The 20,021-nt window shown below is 43.8% G+C and overlaps 2 protein-coding genes across 2 annotated transcripts; one reads left to right on the top strand and one right to left on the bottom strand.

Annotated features, from left to right (window-relative positions):
* Positions 1-959: 959 nt before the first annotated feature.
* LOC306836592 (KN motif and ankyrin repeat domain-containing protein 1-like) lies at positions 960-15,671 on the bottom strand. Its single transcript, XM_079363766.1, has 11 exons — positions 12,165-15,671; positions 8,718-11,345; positions 7,862-8,026; positions 6,646-6,754; positions 6,369-6,548; positions 4,203-4,290; positions 3,395-3,614; positions 2,660-2,802; positions 2,207-2,407; positions 1,970-2,068; positions 960-1,213 (listed from the first exon to the last, which is right to left on the bottom strand). The coding sequence occupies exons 1-11, from the start codon at positions 12,199-12,201 to the stop codon at positions 1,157-1,159; spliced, it is 3,927 nt and encodes a 1,308-aa protein (XP_079219892.1). The 5' UTR covers positions 12,202-15,671; the 3' UTR covers positions 960-1,156.
* A 1,493-nt stretch (positions 15,672-17,164) lies between these two features.
* fbp1b (fructose-1,6-bisphosphatase 1b) lies at positions 17,165-19,797 on the top strand. Its single transcript, XM_079364784.1, has 8 exons — positions 17,165-17,389; positions 17,995-18,157; positions 18,353-18,445; positions 18,557-18,697; positions 18,815-18,952; positions 19,046-19,165; positions 19,327-19,516; positions 19,639-19,797. The coding sequence occupies exons 1-7, from the start codon at positions 17,220-17,222 to the stop codon at positions 19,513-19,515; spliced, it is 1,014 nt and encodes a 337-aa protein (XP_079220910.1). The 5' UTR covers positions 17,165-17,219; the 3' UTR covers position 19,516; positions 19,639-19,797.
* Positions 19,798-20,021: the final 224 nt, after the last annotated feature.

Raw genomic sequence — 20,021 nt, 5'->3', positions numbered from 1 at the left:
TTCCAGTATTTTGTTTCCTTTAAAAAAATAATCGCCGACTGTTACCATGGCAACAGCAAATTCTGACGGCGGACCTTGTGTATCATTGTGTTTTACTGCCGTTGCTTGGAAATGACTCAGAGTGCACTCTCAGTGATGGGACGCAGATACACACAGCGAGGGGAGGAGGGATGTGGCGACGACGGCAGGCCGCTGTGAAGAATGACAACATAATTCATACATCATTGTGTATGTGTGGGGCTTTTTTTTTAAATATATAAAAGCTTTCTATTCTTGCTGAGAGGCAGCACTTTGACTACAGGTAGAATGAAGAACTGGTTCAGATAGAAGTGATTGTACCCGAGCTAAAAAGCCTCTGCATGTTTCTAATAAGCTCCAGCAGCAGAAACCTGCTGTATCTCCAATATTGATCCAAGCAGAAACCAGATCAATGTTGGAGATGCTTTTGAAACATGGAGAGAGGTTAGAACGCAGAAAGCTTTACAGACCCATGCAGAGCTGGCTAAACACTGAAGCTACAGTGTCCACCACATGCAGAGCTGGCTAAACACTGAAGCTACAGTGTCCACCACATGCTGACCTGTGTGAGAGGAGGGGGCGGAGCCAGACAGCTCTCTGTGATGATTAGAGTGTACACTGCAGTACTCATTTTAAACACTAGGGGGCGGAGTTATATACTGCTCCTTTAAAACGTTCACTTGAATGTATTCAGTTTTCTCATCGAACCAGCCAGAAAGAAGAGACGTGTTTTCAAAAATGTTAAAATTGTCTTTTATTCTGTAAACGAGAGTTAACTACAAATGAAAAAACAACAACAAAAACAAGTTTGAAATATAAACCACATCAAAACTGAATCAACAAAATATTTTTGACTATTACAAGCTTTTAAGGACCAATGATCTGTGGTTATATGATCCTATTGTGATGAGAAGCGATCGTGCAGGATACAACTCCTTAGAACAAAGAAAATGAAGATAGTGTGACATGCACACTTTATGTAATGTTATGCAGACGCTCCTCTTAAATGGCTGCCATGTGAATAAGTCGTCGTCCAGCTAAATCTCTGAAATGTGTTCCTTTTTGAAATTCTTCCTTCTTTCATTTAGGCTTTGATATTCAGCCACCTCATGAATAAAATCCCTGAAGGCGTTGAGGCTCATTCAGAGTGATTCCTCCCACCAGACGCAGACAGAGACCTGTGACGGGCAGCTGCCTGTAGACACACACACACACACACACACACACACACACACAGAAGACACAGTTAACAAACAGTCTTCCATATGGAGAGTGTCCAGGCTGTATCTGCATAATTCAAAATAAGACACACTGAACGTAAAGTAGCTGACTTCTTATCTGTGTTGTTCTCTGATGTGGACTCAGCTTCTCTTCCCTTTTTTAAAAATATTTTGTGAGTCTGCCTGTCTTATAAATCCCCCTCTCCTCGCTCGACGCGGCCCGCAAAATAATTTCAAATATTGATTTATTATAAATATTATAAAAAAAAGACAGACTGTGACATTTGCAGTTCAAACTATGACTAAAGAGGCCGCCTTCATGTAAAGGCTCTCTGACTTTTTTCCAAGAACAAACGAACAGGTGAGCAGAAGGGACAGCTTCATGAGGCGCGTAAAGACGGCACCAGATGGCGATTCAAAACGCCATGACCCCGACTGTCACTCTGACATGTAATCTCCTGCGATCACACCTTTACGTCCACGTGAAAATGTATGGGGGGGCTGGCAGGAAAAAAAGAGTCTGGGCAAATTCAGCTGTTTGCATTTCAAGCATGCAGCACATCGGACACGTTGGAGAGATGTTCGGGATTTTTATTTGCACGTGTAAAAACAGCGTTAAAGGCTGAGAGATGTGCGTGCATGTATTTACTGAAACATATTCATCAGACCCCCGCCACGGGTACGTTATGTATCTGTAACCACAGACTCTGCACATCAGTTGACACACGTACCCCCGTCTGTCCTTTGGAGAAGTTAGCGTGTGCGTAAAGGAGCACTGCGATGTCATGATGCCCCGCCTCCAGCGCGATGGACAGGGCTGTGCTTTCATCCTGTCAACACACAAACTCAGAAACATTACGTGACGGTCACTCATTCATGGACAGCTGCTAACTTCTCTACGTGAGTCAAAGTTTGGACAATCAGTCTGACACACTCCGCACACAGAGTGTCAGCGGTGACTCACATACACTGTCAGTCAGGGTGGCATCACAGTCCGGCTGTGCCAGCAGGAGTCTGACGATCTCAGCGTGGCCGTGCTCGCTGGCGCACATCAGCGCCGTGGAGCCCTCGTCGTCCTGCACGTTTACCTCCGCCCCCTGAGCCAGCAGCGCCCGCACCATGTCCATCCTGCCGTGACTCACGGCCAGCATCAGAGCCGTCTGACCCGCCTGAGCACAAGGAGGCACGGGGATGAACATCTCCAACCATGCAGGTAAAAACCCTCAACACTCAAAGCTTTGCACAGTAGAGTCATGACAGATTGAAAACGAAGCTTTAAATAGAACATGGACAAAAAGATGAGAGGATTGCATGCAGGGCGTAATCCTCACCACGCTCTGACATCAGATCTGACCTCCACATGGAGGAATAGTAAAGAAAGAACCCGGCGGCCCAGCAGCACCCGCTGAGAGCAGACTGACCTGGCTGGCCTTCGCGTTGACGTCTCCTTTAGAGAAGAGCTGCTCCACTACCCTCATGCCCTCTGAACCGTCCACAGCAGCGAGAGCCGCCAGCATGATGGGCGTGTAACCGGCCTTGTTCTGCTGATTCACGTTACACACCTCTGAAGTCAGCGGAGAGAAAAGCAAGAAAGACGTTCAGGAGGTTAGATTTATTTATTTAATTCCACTCAGACGGACTGCACCAAGCGTTACGACGACGACGTGTGAGAAATAAACATTCATTGAGTACAGCTGTTGTGAGGTGGACGAGAGCGGAGATTTCATTTCACTCAATCAAAAAGTTGCTTGTTCCCCTTTTCAACCCACGTTTTACATTTCAAGTCCCAAATAATAAAAACTAAAAAGTTGGGCCCTGTTCTCCTCGACCTGCACTGTTTCTGCGACATCCACATGCAAAAAAGATTTCATGACTCATCCTGGACTCGGGGAGGAGATTTTTATGTTCTCTATCTTTATGTGCTTGCTTGCACTTCAGCGTCACTGAATTTGTGTTTGAATAAGTCCCGACTGAAAAAGCCAATCAAAATCTGTCTCACTAGCAGGGAAACACACAAAGCAGAAAACACAGGCTTTGCTCGTGGAAACTTGAAGCTTGGTGTTTTTGTCGTAAAAGCTTTGAGAGTCAATAAACACGCTTTTTTTTTTTGCAAACATAGAATTACTGGTAGTCGTCCTGCCAGTCTTCCTTTTTACCTGCGTCCAGCAGTTTCTTGACGATGGCGAAGTTGGAGTGAGACACACTGTAGTGCAGAGCTGTGTTGCCGTTGCCGTCAGCCATGTTGGATACATGCTGCAACACCGAGGGTGCAATGACCCGAAACGTTGACAAGTAATCCTCCACAGTGTCGGGAGAAGCCGACTTGTTGCTGGACACAGAGAACCAATCCTGCTGCAGGATTTGTAGACAATCGTGCTGCAAGGAGGACAAAAAAAAAACATCAATGTTGTTTTTATGCAACCAAATAAAAGCCTTACAAGTTGCTCGAGCAATTTCGACTACTGCTTTGAAATAGACAGGAACATTTTGTAATTATAGGACTGTGGATGAAAGGACAGAGACGAGGACAAAACACGACAACAGCTCGCTTTTATAACGCTCAAAACAACATTAGAACGGATTCAGCTTATTGAATCTGACTCTAATAAATCCATACAAGTCGGCGCTCCGTTGGTGCGTCAGGTTTCATGATCAAATCTTTACTGTCCTTTTGTATAGGAACGTCCTTCCTCTCCTCACTTATCGGGAAAACAAGACGTCTCTTCTGCTCACTTAGACAATCGTTTTCAAGCTGAACACAAAATTAAAATGACAGAAAATTACAGAGCCGACATCATTCCTGTGCTTCGTGATTCCGACGCCAAAGTCATTTCTTTCTAAAATGACACACTTGAGCTCGCCCGTCTCTCCACACCCACCCGCTGACATACCACACACACACACACACACACACACACACACACACACTGCGCTCTCAGAGGAATACAGTGGACAAAAACATACCAGTTGAGTGCTGGATAGAGTCGTCTCCTCGCTCAGGTGCTTCTTTAAGGCTTGACAAGCGAAAAACATCTTTTCACTGAGTTTGGACCTGAAAGGATTGAAAATGCTGCAGGTTACGCAGAGTAAGATCACACCTGTGCACGGACCCTCAAATGTCACTCTCACATAGAAAACAACATCGCTGGGTGGGTGCCTTATCTGATTACCTGACTCTCCAAATGTTTCTGAACTTCTTCACACCGAATTCTCGAGGATTTCCTGAACATTTTTTAGATTGAGTTGGATGCCAAACGTAGAATCTGTTCACCCGAGGCTTTATTCTGACTTCTTCCAGCCAGAACCAAAGTAATGTTTTTCCCCCCCCATTCTTTGGTCGATTATCAAACAGCGTTGACAAAAAAAAAAAAATCATGATTGCATTTGAATAGGGGGTGTGGATGTGACTTGTGGGTCTTGTGAAGCCAGCCTCAGTGGGACCTGAACAACTGCACTTTACTGTACTCCAGTGGTGTCCAAACTTTTTTTCTTGCGGGCCAAAATTGTCGCGTTAGAATCACTCACGGGCCACAGGGTTTTTTTGTTTGTTTTTTTAAAATATTGAAAGGAACTTTTTGTATTTTGACCTCTTCAAAATACATGTGTTCTAATTTTTTAGAAAGAATAGTCAGGCTTTTATAGGTCTCCCTCGCCAACATGAAAAAGAAAAAAAGAACGAAATATGCGATCTGATGAGGCCTGGGGCCAAAATCTTCTGATTCTTCGATTTGAAGTTAAGGGCCACAAAAAATCCACTCAAGGGCCACAAATGGCCCCCGGGCCGCACTTTGGACACCCCTGCTGTACTCCCTTCCTGGATTCATTTTTTTACCCCCAGTTTAATCAACAGGCCACACAGTTAGCATTGTGCTAACGTATTTGTTGTTACCTTTCAAAAACCTGAATTAGTGAAACTACAAAGAGTCAAAACAAGTCTGGGATATTTCCCTAAAGGTCAGTCGCGGTCAGAATCACATGACTACACACCTCGTCATCCACCCACATTCATCTCATTATCCAATGATAATAATCCACCGTTCCCCCGCTTAATTGAAACCCGTCCTGCAGGAAAGGCCTTTGTATGAGTGCCAGTCCTCATTGACAGGAGTGGGAGAAAAACAGTGGAGGAGGAGAAGGAGAAGGTTTTCTGAAGTCCGCGATCAGCCGTCTCGGGTTTCCACTTTGGGGCTGAAATTCCGTCGGCGCAATCGCAGCTTGGATTGGTCTGTTTCCATCTTGGATCAGCTGGCTCCGGAGTCTGGAGATGCCGGGTCCAGTGGAGAAAAGACCGACTTACTAACGGACTGGCTGTTTACTTCGGTACCGTGAGTACCCGGTGTTTTTTGTTTTTGTTTTTGTTTTGTGTGTTATTTGCCGCACCGCGACGAGAGACGCTGTTTGTTTTTTTAAAAGTTTATTTCCTTAAAACCCGGAGCGGATTTTTGTTGTTGTTGTGTTGTGAGTACCTGGCACTGGACTGGACTTTGGGTTTGGGGAAAACGTGAACACATTTCTATTCCCGAGTGGATTGAACTTTGATAAAGACAGAGACTGAGATACACGCTGCTGCGCACTTTCATTTCAACTATGAATTATTATTCATGGTTTCTTATAAACATTGCATTGCTGAGTTGTTTGTGTTGGTGGCTGTTGTGTTGTTTAATTAATTATTCCTGACTCTTGCTTAATTATTTTGTGCAGGTTGACTATTTTTTTATTTAAATGTTTTTTACTTTGTCAGACTTGACTCTGACTGGCACACAAACATTTAAACCGGTCAATCCCTCAACAAGTCTTAAGAGGGTTTGTCTTTTCACACACTTCTCATTGTGGTGCAATCATGGCATGTACGTCAGCTAGTGTGGTTGAGGAGCCGTCAGGAGGTGTTGCAGGCCTGTCATCAAACCTCCCATATCGCCTAGTCTTAAACTAGAACCGTCAGAGGACAATGCTGCTCTTCCATCTTGGATATGTTGTTAATACTACACCTTTTCATCTCATGTCTTGTCTCCTATCTCTCCTATCTGACAGGGAAAAATCTCCTGCTGTGAGTCTGTTAGTGCCATGTGTAAAAGAGAAACTCAGGAGGAAGTATACAGGAGTGGATGTGAGAAAAGGGATTCCTCTTACCTTTGTTGTATCTGTAGTCTGGTCGATCCTTTTGACCCCTTGCTGGAGCCACTTTTGCCCTTCTTTGAATGCGTTCCATCTTGAGACGCTTCTTTTGATTTTCTGTTTCCTCTCCTTTCAGTTTCCTCAGAGTTGGTCCACTCGCTGGCAGAAAGCTCATAAGATGACACGGGGTCCAAACTGTAAGGCAGAAAAAGAGTAAACAAGCAGAAAAATAAAAAAGATATAGAGTCAAAACTACTATTTTTTTTATTAGTTCACATATTTGGATTATTACCCAGTAGTGACCCTCATAAACTTCATGTTTTTCCTGTTGCTGCTACAGCCTTGGTCTCCATTGGACTTCTTCCTCACGGGTCGCGTCACACCGGCAGGAGCTGACCTATCTAAACAGAACAAAGCAAAAATAAAGTAGACACTAAGTAATAGGCATTGTGTCATCTGCGGGGTTAATGTTCAACCTCGCCATGTGGTGGACACTGTAGCTTCAGTGTTTAGCCAGCTCTGCATGTAGAGACACTGTAGCTTCAGTGTTTAGCCAGCTCTGCATGTGGTGCACACTGTAGCTTCAGTGTTTAGCCAGCTCTGCATGTGGTGGACACTGTAGCTTCAGTGTTTAGCCAGCTCTGCATGTGGTGGACACTGTAGCTTCAGTGTTTAGCCAGCTCTGCATGGGTCTGTAAAGCTTTCTGCGTTCTAACCTCTCTCCATGTTTCATCTCCAACATTGATCCTAGTTTGAGCAGCTTTCTGCTGCTGGAGCTTATTAGAAACATGCAGAGGCTTTTTAGCTCGGGTACAATCACTTCTATCTGAAGCAGTTCCACTGCCCGCTTCCATCGCTGCAACACCTGTTCACCTGATAACTGCTCTCATATCTGGCAAACCCAGGGGCGTCCAAAACGGCCTTCAAAGCCCCGCCTACCTTCTCTGGTCCAATCAAATCCAGAGCATTCAGGAGCAGAATCTAAAGTTAGAAGGAGGACATACTGGCTGCTGCATTGTTGTCAGAGAGGCGTCAACACAGCATGTTTCCTTTATGATCACAGAGGGAGAGAGCTTTATCTTTTTATTAAGTACAGATCTTACTGACTGCTCCTTTAATCCTGTACTTTACGTTGCTACATATCAATTATCGCAGATTCCTTGCAACACGACAGCATGTCTTACTGTGAGTAATCCTACAATCACTTCCAAATCTGAAAGGTTCATTCCTCATGACACCAGCTCCTCCTACACAGCCGTTCAATTTTAGACCCTCAGCCACAAACCAGTATGTGGTACGAGACGCCTTCCGAAACCAAAATTCATTCCAAACATTGCAAGTGTATCCCTAACAAAAGTCAAATTGCCAAGCCAAAGGCAGCCACTTCCTCTAAACCTCACACGAGTTAAACTGGGGCTATAGGGTGTTGTCTGCAAGTGAAGTATTTTTGAACTGGACAGCTTTCACAAAGGCATTATTCCATTGTTCGGACACGAAGGCGTGTTTACCTTGCAGAGCTGATGAGGCCTGTTGTTCTAACATCTGTATCATTCGTTTGACGTCGCGTCCGTCTGCTTTGTCACACTCGGAAGACTCGGCTGTAGGTTGAGATTCACAGCTTCTGTCAACTGTGACATAAAAAAAATAGGTTATTAGAGGACTTGGTTCGAGAGTATGACATAATTGTTATTTAATTTCAACATTTAAGTTACCTAGTGGAGGATTTTTTTACGAATAGTGGCGCTATCGATAAAGTCCTTGATCTGTGGGGTCTTTATTCGTTGGATGATTTGATACTAAGTCCTGATGATTGTGCAGTGAAATGCAAAACATAGTAATCAAATACTATATTTATTTATTTATAAATGGTCAAATGGACTTTAGCTTGTAAATTTCTTTTCTACACTTCTGGCTACTTAAAGTGAGCTAAAGTGGCCATCAGAAGTAACAAATAAGAATCCATTCATACGTATCCACACGCTACCGATGAAGCAGCGGAAGAATTCAGGGTTAAGTGTCTTGCCCAAGGACACATCGGAAAATCCAGATTCAGTTGCTGGAATCAAACCCTCCACCTTCCTGTTGAGAGATGACAACTTTGCCACCCTCAGTGTTTATAATTTCTCCTTTTCACTGAGGTAACCAAGCCATTTTTAAATGGTTTTAAAGCCAACAAAATAAAATCTTCAACGCTCCTTTTTTTTTTTTTTATTCACCTGCAAACCTTCTTAACCTGTCACATAATGTGAGATTAAAATGCCCCCCCTCCAAAACATATTTTTTGTACTTTTTTCCCGAGCACCGATGTCTTCGAAAGTAGGTCTTATAAAAGTACTTTTTTCACTTGCTGGACTTGGAGGAATTATCCAAGAATAACATTTTTCCTATCGGTTAATGGATCCCCAAATTCTTTCTCACAGTGTTCCTTGAAATGCTTGAAATTCCCTACAGTTTTACCTGATGGCTGAGCATGTGAAGTCTGGATTTCTGGTCCACCTTGTGCTGCAGTTTTCATAATGCAGGGCAGCTTGGAACGGGCGCTTCCTTGGCTACAATGCTGGTGCACCATGCCATCTGTGCGCGGAGTGCAGTCTTCTGTGAGGAGTTCTCCGTGCTCCCTGAGGAGCCACTGCATCTTCTCGATGTAATGGTTCAGTTCTGGTTCCCACTTGGACCGAGAAGACGTCTGATCAAGTTTACTTGATGAAACTGAAAACTCTCGTATCCTCCCCTCCCCTACACCGATACTCCTTGTCTTGATGGGGTCAGGTAGATGGGATGGCCCAGAAGCCATGTTCCGTGTTTTCATCCCAACAAGGAAATTATCATTGACGTTCGTTAACCCAACACCAGTGTCCCGGGTAACCTTGGTGACTGTTCCGGGTGTTTGCTTGAATGCACCTTGTGGCAGACTTGCAGTTCCTACACCGATTGTCCGCATCTCTGGATTTCTTTGGACATCTTTAACCCTGTTTCCAACTGAAACTGTCCTAGTGACAGTCTGAGCGGTATTGGTGTGCTTGTCTTGGGTACTCAGGACAGTATTAGTGCTGGAGTCCGAGTTGAAGGCATGTCTGGTGCTGGTAAAGCGAGACACTGAACTGGATAACGTGTTGGTACGCTGAGAAGTCGTCTGAGGTGATGCCATGATTCCTAGATCCACTCCCCTGACTTTATCTGTGGCAATACCCGTGGAAACGAATTCCTTTGCCTCACAGACGATCACATCGACTGAACAGTCCCCGCAAGCCACCGAACGATACTTAATCTTCCTCTTCTCAGACCGTAGATTCGCTACTGGCACCTCGGTGTTGGTTTCTGCATCACAGAATTTGATCTCCATCCCAACTCCTTGTGTGTTTGTGAAAACGTGCATCCCAACGCCCTTTTCCATAGTCTCAACTCGCTCCCTTACCTCCCAATTGCTCATGGGTACATCTGGTCCTATGCAAACATTCTTTAGTGAAGGCCCACAACAAGATACTCCCACATCTTTTACATCTGTTGCCTCCCCCGTGCTGGCATCTTTGAGCTCCGTGTGATTACCCACTCCCTGGCTAGTGGTGTCGGGCCTTGCCTCAGTGCCTGTGCTCACAGTGGATGGCCTGGCAAACGAGGCTTTATCCACTCTGTTCCTTGCTCCTGCAGCCAGAAGCTCCAGTTTCAGACGGCTCATCTCCGTCTGGAGAGCTGATTCTTCCAACTCTGCTTCCAGGCGACAAATCCTCCCCTGCAAAACGCCAATTATTTGTTGTTGGGAGTCGGACTCTGCTTCCTGTTCTGTGTAAATTCCAAGATTCACTTCAGAAACTTCTGTTCCAATGGACCTCATTTCCACCTGATCAGTGTACACAGATTTGTTTTCCATTGCTACTTTTGACAAAGTGATATCGGTCTTGATAGCGCTGTCCTGGACAGGGCTATGGCCTCTTTCATGCCATGCTTGCGAATGTCCACCCTTGATGGTTTTTTCTAATGCCTGCATCTCTTTGGTCAGTTCCCTGAACTCCCTGAAGTCAGTGGAGACAGCCGTAATCATATTGTTGCCAGTGTCTGATCTTTCCATGCAAGATGCTTTTTTCCAGATGTCTTCGCTTATGTCCTCATCGTTTTCACTCAGGTTCTTGAGCTGAGAGAGCAGATGCCTCTTTTCTTCCTGAAGGACTGATATTTTGACCTGCAGGATGGGAATGATTTTCACCTGCTCCTCCAGCTCTTTCAGCCTCTGCAGAGCCACCACCATCTGGTCGCGGACAAGCTGCAGGTGTGTTTGGCCGACGAGACTTGAAACAGGGGTGCTTCTACCAGAGCTCTGTGGGCTTAGCCTGAGGCATCCTGTGCTACCTCTACCACTCATGGACGAGCTAAGGTGGATCTGCATATCACTTCCTGTGCCAGTAGGCTTGTTACCATTGTTGTTAAGATTATATGCACCCAGGCCAGTAAAGGGGGAAAGTGATCCAGATGAGCTTACTCCTCCAAAGCTGGCCAGTCTTCGACGAGGATATGGTTGAGGTGGAGACCGGGCCGGCAGCCCCTGGTCCAAGGCATTGTCGGTTTCCATGATGGTCTTTTCTACCACTGGGCTTTGTCTTTGTAAATGAAGAGATCTCGCAGCAGGCTGAGGCTTCGACTCAGTAAGCGTCTGAGAGGATCCCTGTCCTTCGTTCCTTGAGGGTCTGTAATCCAAAGAGGATCCATGTGGTGGAGGAAGAGGAGGTCGACCTCTGGTTGTCGCCGACATCCCCAGCATTCTTGTATCATCACTGCTGGAGGATGACAATGACTCTGCAGAGTGCCACTGGCTCGGAGAGATGCCACCCTGTGTTTTTTCCACATTATTGACGGCCGCCCTGGGCCTCCTCTTAAGGCTTAAACGCTTAATGTTGGTGCCGTTTTGGAATCTGTCTGCACACTCTGGGTCTTCCACGTCTGATGGACAACTGTAGTTGATCCCAAGGCAGTTTGGAATACCCTCTTCAGCACTTTGTCCTGTTTGACCAACAATGGTAAAGGCAAAGTTTATCGTTATTACTATTACCTTTGCAGAAATTCAAAAGTGATGGTGATTCTTAAATCCAGCACTATGATGGAATTTATTCAAATTTCTCCCTTAATGGGTGTAATAAAAATCAGCAAATGTTATCATTCAATACATTGAGTCTAAAGTTATTTTCAATACTGACTTTGCCTGATCAAAAACATAGATTTAGAAAAACTAAGACATGCTAATAAAAAGTCTCTTGATGCTACTTCATGCTATTTCTTCTGTCCATAGAGTTTATATGATTTTTCCTTACCTTGGTATAATACGCTCATCAGGTCTAGAGCCTTCCCTTCTGTCAGCTCCAAATGTTTTCGACTATAAACTCTCTGAGCTTGTCTCACAAGAGGAGGAGGCACGGAGGATGTACCAGTCTGTTTTCAGTAGTCACTTCTCCCCAAATGGTACGTCTCTCCACATAGACTGAACCCACTCTATAATTACTCTGCAACTTTCCCTCTAAACGCCTGACCATAGTCTTGGCAGGTTCTCCAAACCACAGACATTCTCCAAGTATTTGAGCGGGTGAAAAAACAACAACAGTAACAGAATCAACTTCTATTTCAGAAGATTTCTTGATCAGTTAGTCGAGTAATCGATAAGAACATGTACTTCCTGAGCTTCAAGTTGAATTAAAACCCTTAAAAAACAAAATTCTGGACTCATTCCTTTTTTTTTTGCATTACATATGGACGACTGGACTCTTTATCGTATTCACTTCAAGTTAATACAGGATTCAAAGTTATTAGAAAGGTCAAAGTAGTTACCTGACACATTTCTCAGGATGTAGCTGCCTTGAGCCATGAATATGATTCACAAACAATCAGTTATTGAGAAATTCCTTTACGTCCATTTGGACCTTTGAATAAGTCTGTGAATTAAAAAGGAAAAAAAAAACCTGTAAATGAAGCTGCACATCCTGAAAATGAGCTTTTCCAGCAGATGCACGGTCCTTCAGCATCACTTGTCATTCTCCGTCCGAGCCAGGGTCCAACAGTCAATAACAGCTTTCCTTACAATGCTGCTTACAGAGAGGAAATGCAATACCGGGCCTTGTCATATTATAGTTCATTCTGCAAAAAGTACAGCGAGGGACCGGCTAAGCCTCAGTGCACAAGAGTGACTCACCACATCGCAATGCCGTATCACTTTCTCATCGGTAAGCACCTTCTGCTCTCAGCATGTAGAGCTCATGAGGAGTTTTATTTAAGCAGAGAATGCAGAAAACCTTTAAGTCTGCCAGGGTCTTGAACATTACGTGTATTTTCCTTTTTATAGAGAGGGGGGTTAATTGGCAAGTAATGCAGGTAATGAGCTACATTTTGTTTTAGAATAACATTAAATGAGGTTAGTGGGGGTCACAGGGGTAGTGGCAATCATACACTGAAAAACCAAAAAGGTCCCTGGACAGGACACAATAATGGGTTGCAAAGCATTTTTTAGTTGGTTTCGAAATTTTGTCTGGAACAAAAACTTCTGTGAAAAATCCTTTTTTTATTTTTATTTTTTTACAAAGTTTGCGACATTCAGTTTCTTTTCTTTTTTTTCTGTCATGCTTTTTTGATTTTTTGTTTGGTCTGATGTCCAAACTGCACATTTCTTCTGACTGATTGAGAAACATAAGATGAGAATCACCGCTTTAGGCTACAACGCAACTGTTTCGTGAAGCTGCAGTTGATCTTTACCATCGAGAGTTATTTTCCGTGATTGCACATGCTCTACTATTTTATCTCAATAAGGGGGAACAAGGTTGATCCAGAGCATCAGGAATCAAAGGAGAAAACAGGGAATGTAAGATAACAAGATTCAAACACAAGGATCTGAAGAATAGTGTTAACATTTCAAAGCAGCTAACACTCATTTATCGTGGGCTGTAAAGACAGATAAGAAATGTATGTAATTATTCATGCATCCATTTCTCCAACATTGTACTCATTAATTATACATCTCTAACATATACAATCGCATGCACACCAGGGAGAGTTTTTCAGCTTCTCCTCCACAGCCGGTATCTCAGCGTGGACCGGAGAACATGACGCCAAGCCTCAGGCAGTCAATCCAAAAGTTTGGCAAGTTTACTTCAGATTCAGCAGCCACAGCGACCCGAAGAACTATTTTTGAGAATCTTTGATGAATAATATAGAAGATTTATGTTTTCTAAGATGATCCTCATTGAACACTGTGGAGCTCACACAAACAGAATTATTTAAAAATATGTCTAAAGCAGATCTTCTGAAGACACACAAAAAAAAACCCATTTCACTCAAAGCCAATGTTTCAGGTTTGATTGCATGACCCGGTCGTGTCTGTTACTCAAGTTAGTTCAAACACAGGATGATGAACCCTAACCCTTCAGGGAGCGACTATCGCCGCCTCAGTGTTCTTCACAACAACTCAAAGATCGGACCCGAACCCGGGCTGCCCAACCGGAGGATCCAAACATCCGTGAACGGTGCGCACACTAACCAACAGACCATCTCACATTCTCGCTGTCCATCCTGCTGGTCGCTCGAAAGTCAAGGCTCAAATCTAAAGGAGACGTTTATTTTGCCTTCAGGGCTTCTTGGCTTTGGAAAGATCTGAAAAGACATGAAGTCACCTTCTTATTTAACTGTTCTTTGTTAGTTTGTAGTCCTCTTCCTCCTGGACGTTGTAGCTTTTATTAAAGAATTTATCTTTTGACTTTATGTTATCCTGTCTCTTAACTTTTTTGGTGATGTGTTGGTCGCGATTGGAGCCTACTATTATTATATGACCGACAAAGCCAGCTCCCATTTTCCTGTTTGTTGTTATAAATACAAGACAGAATAAAAAGATGTTTTTTCTCTGTATCAGTCACAGGTAGTCATGGTGGCGTTCGTGTTTTGTTCCTACCTTTTAGACGACTCTCTGTTCATCCTGAATGTGTGGAGTGTTATTCCTGCCTGTGCATGGCCTGTTCGACTCTCTGCTTTTAAAGGTGCTATTTAAATAAAGTTATTATCAGTAACTTGGTGAAGGAGGGCCAGTGGAGTGAGCAGAGCTGATGCTTACAGTCATCTGTTTAGAAATGACCCATGTATGTAAATGTGCGATCTGTCTCACCAGCATTATTTGAATAGTGGTTATCACATTATTAAAAGTAGCCTGCTTCAAATAGGGTTCAGTCGAGGGGGTTATTAGAAACGGTGAAACATATTCACCTAAAATCACATCTTAAAGACACCCGAAAACAATAGGACATGGAGTGCCGCTTCCCCTTCCAGAGAGGGGGCGTGGTCAGACACTGCTCATTTACATATTTAAAGCTACAGACACAGAAACAGCCTGTTCTGAGCAGGGCTGAGATAGAGGGGTTTATAGACATGATGAAATACAGGATCAGAGTGGATTTACAACAACACACTTCACACACATGATGAAGAGGAGCTCTGAGCTCCTGCTTGTTTACACTGGCTGAACGTACCTCTTGTTTATTGTTCTGTCACTCACCTGCCCAGGGTCAACAATTGAAAAGTAGCCATGATGGCTAAACTGGCATGTTACAGAAATGTTATAAATGTGCATCTTCCTTGTATTTTTAATCAGTATAATTAATAACACTCTCAGGTTGAGCTGTTTATAATGTTCTTTGTTTTAAAGGGGTCAAAAAGAATTGTATTTTATTTTGAAGGGCCTTAGAGGTCAACAAGAGTTATAAGGTTGATAAATGACATTCAACAAGTAGTGATTCTAATTTTGACTCTCACATGTACTTATATTACATATTTTAAAATGTATGCATTCCCAAGAATCTATAGTGAGAGATGATTCAGGCCAAGTCGTCCTGTAAGGTCTATAAAGGAGAATAAAGTATAGTGATGCTGAACTCTGACGCCTTGTGGTCGAGCTGAGACAATACAACATCAACTTAAACTATAGTAATATAAGGCTGGTGCAAACTCCCTGAACCTGCTTTCTCACGTTTAAAGTCATATTTAAGTTATTCCGTTAGCTCAAGGTAGATGCTGCTCACCTGTTCAGGAGGAGAAGGTGTCAGACAGCCACTCATGATGTCTCAGCATGGCTTCACGGGCTCACATAACACGCCCTCCTTCTACATGTTTGTTTGTTTGTTTTGGAGTTTGTATTTTTTTTTCTGCAACGACATATCTGGGAAAGAATAAAAGTTTTCCAGCGCACGTACAGGAACGCGACACGCATTGCGCATGCGCATTGAGCTGTCAACATACACAGCAGGTGCTCCTGGGAGATGGTCAGGTGATGAAAAGTGCTCCGTGAAATATTCATGATGCCTTTTTGAATCGATTACACAGCATTAAGAGGACATGATCACTGTCTCGTTGTTGACATGTGACGCATCTTTCTTCACATTTCTGGAGGATTTAATCTGTAAAGCTGTTTAGTCTTTCTTAATGTCTATATGTATGGATTAAACTACAGGTGAAAGGTAGTTGTGTACTTCTCCTGTAGTTGAGCTGTGTTGATGTCTGTGAACTTGTAAGAGAAAAATGTAGGCCTTTTCTTTTTCTTTCTGCAGAGCACTCAGAAGACTGCAGTTGATTCAGGACCAGGTTTAGAGTTACAAGCAGAGACAGCAAGCTCATGAGAATTGATTCAATGCCCAGACTTCATTTGTTCTCATCAGCTTGTAAACTGCACAGCGACATCGTGTGGACACTCTGGAGAACTGCATTTGACAATAAGACAAGCAAGGCAACAACACAAATACAATACTTTATTGACCCTTGGCAGGAAATGTGTCATCACAGCCTTGCACAGTTTGTAAACATATATATGTAACACAGGTAGAAACATATGAACAACAGGAGGACACGTAAACAATCAAGGAACAGAACTGTTTTTAAAGTGTGCCCTCTTCTGGCTCAGAGTCCTGTATCTCTGACCTGATGGCAAGAAGAAAAAAACCAAAAAAAAACGTAGGCCTGTAATGCACAGATGTAAATATAAATACGCAGATGACAAATAGGACAAGTCATCTTCTTAGCAGAAAAAAATATCCATTTTATTTTAACCCATTGAGGATGTGTTTGTGTTTATCTGACATGACATTAAAAAAACATCTATGAAGTTGTTCAGAGTGCACAAGAAGCGCACTACAACAAAGACACACACACACACACACACACACACACACACACGTGATGCACATTTGCAGGAGGACATTAGTGTTAATAGAATATCTACAGTACATGTGTATTTTGCAGGTTTTTCAAATGCAAGCCAACAAAACTGCACACGTTTTAACATGAAAGAGCGGTGCACGGTTTGTGGTTAACCACCACACATCACCTCATGACGAAGGCTATCATCACGTCTGCTACCCTGTGTGGTTCAAAGTTCAACTTCAGCTCTCCGTCTGTCTTTAACTTGAACACTGAGCTTATGTTGTAAGTCATCAGCTCTGATAACTGCACGAGTCAGGACTGCAGGATATCAGTGCTCTGTTAAGTGTTGCCTATGATACAAACATGTGACATAAGAACCTCATCGTTCAAACTAAGTCATACGTCTACAGTGCAGATGTAAAAAAGCAGCTCATCTGAAGTCAAAGTGAGCGGCGATTAAATCAGGTGTTCCTTGAAAACACAACAAAATGTTCCCTATCTGTGAACTTTGAACCCTCCGCCCCAGAGGTGATCAAACCGACCCTCCTGCCTGAGGGGAAGAGAAGACTCGTTTGATTGGTTCAAAGACTCTCACACCCCCGTCCCTTCCCCCTGTCTCAGTTCTAGAGTCCACTTTTTTTTTTAACGTCAGGACTCCACTCACCTGTTCGACTTCATTCGGCATCAGGTCCCGGTCTCACACCTGACAGCAAGATGTCTGACAGAGGAGCCTTCGACACCAACGTTGTGACCCTCACCAGGTTTGTTCTGGAGGAGGGGAGGAAGGCCCAGGGCACAGGAGAGCTCACCACGCTGCTCAACTCCATCTGCACGGCTGTCAAAGCCATCTCAACCGCTGTCAGGAAGGCTGGGATCGCTAACCTGTGAGTAGGATAAACTCCATTATTACTACACTGTAAACATTTACACAACGCTGCAAGGCTTCTCCTCCTTTCCCCGTGCATTAGTCATGAATCCACGACTAGCCTTAAGGTGCATTTTGACATATTGAACGAGTTCTGTTTGTTTCTTTCGAGCACGGTCGAGGCGGTTTAATGCAAAGAGAAAGTTGTGCAATCACAGAGAGCGTGCACGCTCTGCAGTAAATCAAGCTTTGCAGACAAACAGAGCACGTCTTGCTACGTTTTCCCTCTTCAAATCGTGCACCTTGTTCAATATTCCTCAAACACTTTGAAGTTTTGACGCACAGTCACTGATGTGTACATTAACTGGGAGACGGATCGGTGAGTCAGACCCCAGGCCAAAGGTAAACTTTACTTGTTGTGTACATCCACTGGGGGCAAAGGTCAAGAAGATAATGATGTTTTCAGACTCTTCTCTGTGATGAAGCCTTTTAAACTGTTAGGGGGGAAAAATGAGACATTTTATTTAGAGAGTCATTGCATGACTTTTTTTTTTTTTTGCGTCAGAAGTGAAAACTTTTTACTCCGGCTTTGGTCTCACTCTCTCCTCTCTCCTCTCTTGGAAGATATGGCATCGCAGGAAGCACCAACGTGACGGGGGACCAGGTGAAGAAGCTGGACGTCTTGTCCAACGACCTGGTCATCAACATGATCAAGTCCTCGTTCACCTCCTGCGTGCTGGTGTCGGAGGAAGACGAGAAGGCCATCATCGTGGAGCCAGACAAGCGGGTACTTCTTCATCCGTACAGTCTACATGTGAACAATACAAAACAGTGACATTCAATATGAGCAGTGGGATATAAATAAATAAATAAGACAAAATACGATTTTTTCTTTAAGCTAGAAAAGGTAAAAATATGAAAAAAAAATTTCTTTAAAGATTTAATAACAGCTGTAATCATATTTTTTGTTCTCACCTGACAGGGTAAATACATCGTCTGCTTCGATCCACTGGACGGCTCCTCGAACATCGACTGTCTCGTCTCCATCGGAACGATTTTCGCCATCTACAAAAAGGTGAGCAGACGCATGCTGGTCATGAATTAAAAAAAAAAAAAAAAAGTCAAAGAGAAACGGCACCCGTCAGTGTGAGGAATCACATTGATTACCTTTTTTACCGTTCCATAGACCACAGATGACGAGCCGGTGGAGGCCGACGCTCTGCAGCCTGGAAGACAGATCGTAGCAGCAGGTTACGCTCTGTACGGCAGTGCCACCATGATGGTCCTCTCCACGGGTCAGGGGGTCAACTGCTTCATGCTCGACCCCGTAAGACCAGAGTTCAACTAATGCCTTCCTGTCGTATACAGAATCTTCTGCTTCCTGCTGCTTTGTTATTGTTATTTCAGTGTCCATGTATGTCGTCCTGATTGCGTCCCTCTGCAGGCTATCGGTGAGTTCATCTTGGTGGACAGAGACGTGAAGATCAAGAAGAAGGGAAAAATCTACAGTTTGAACGAAGGATACGCGCAGCAATTTTACCCAGACGTGACAGAATACCTGCAGAAGAAGAAATACCCACAGGTAACCCGGTGTGCAGTGTGCTTTTTAACACGACACTTACATGATATTTTATTACTGAGCTAATAATTCAACCGCACGTGTTCATGTTTCTAGGATGGTTCTGCTCCGTACGGCAGCCGGTACGTTGGGTCTATGGTAGCTGATGTTCATCGTACTTTGGTGTACGGAGGAATCTTTTTATATCCTGCAAATGTCAAGAGTCCCAAGGGAAAGGTGAGTGTGTGTGTGTGTGTGTGTGTGTGTGTGTGTGTGCAGCCGGATCAGTCTCAAAAATGTGTCTCCATGTGGGTGATGCATAAAACGGTGAAACACTCATAAAAAAACACAAAAATGAAAGAAGGCCTTTGATAAAGCTTCCTTTGCTTACCTTCCAGCTGAGGCTGTTGTATGAATGCAACCCGATGGCGTTCATCATGGAGCAGGCGGGAGGCCTGGCCACGACAGGATCTATGAATGTTCTGGACATCCAGCCCACATCCATCCACGAGAGAGTCCCTGTGGTCCTGGGGTCCCCTGATGATGTGCAGGAGTATCTGGACATCTGCAAGAAGCATAAAAAATGAGGCATTTAACTCCTCTATTTATCAATCATACTCAGAATATAATTTTTAAAAAAAAGGCATCATGTGGGATAATTAATGACTCGATGACGTTGTTGTTCCAGCAGACAAAAGATGCTCATCAGGACGTTCATCGTTTAGTGTTTTCTACTCATTCCCTCGACTGCATTGAAAAGGAACCGGGCTCCTCGGTGGTCCTGCTGAGCCTGCCGCACACTGGGCTTGTTCCATCTCGGTGCTGTTTGTGTTTGTTTGTTGAGACACAAAATGTATTTTTTAAATAAACACATTTAAAAAAAAAAAAAAAAAAAAAAAAAGTGATCTTCTTGAATACATTGAAAAGCGACAACATCATGCATGCATAGGTTTTCCTTATAGACTGTAAATATTTGTCCTGAGGGAGGTCACTCGTCTGTTCCTGCAGGGGGCGCTGGAGGCTGCAGCTGCCATGTTGGAAATCCTGACTCAGCCTAACTGGTTTTCTTTTCAGGCTGTAAACATGTTAGTGT

The sequence above is a fragment of the Symphodus melops genome (assembly GCF_947650265.1).
Source record: "Symphodus melops genome assembly, chromosome: 16".
In the NCBI taxonomy this organism is placed as follows: domain Eukaryota; kingdom Metazoa; phylum Chordata; class Actinopteri; order Labriformes; family Labridae; genus Symphodus; species Symphodus melops.
The sequence above is the reverse complement of the archived record's forward strand: the minus strand, read 5'-3'. Positions and strand labels throughout refer to the sequence as shown.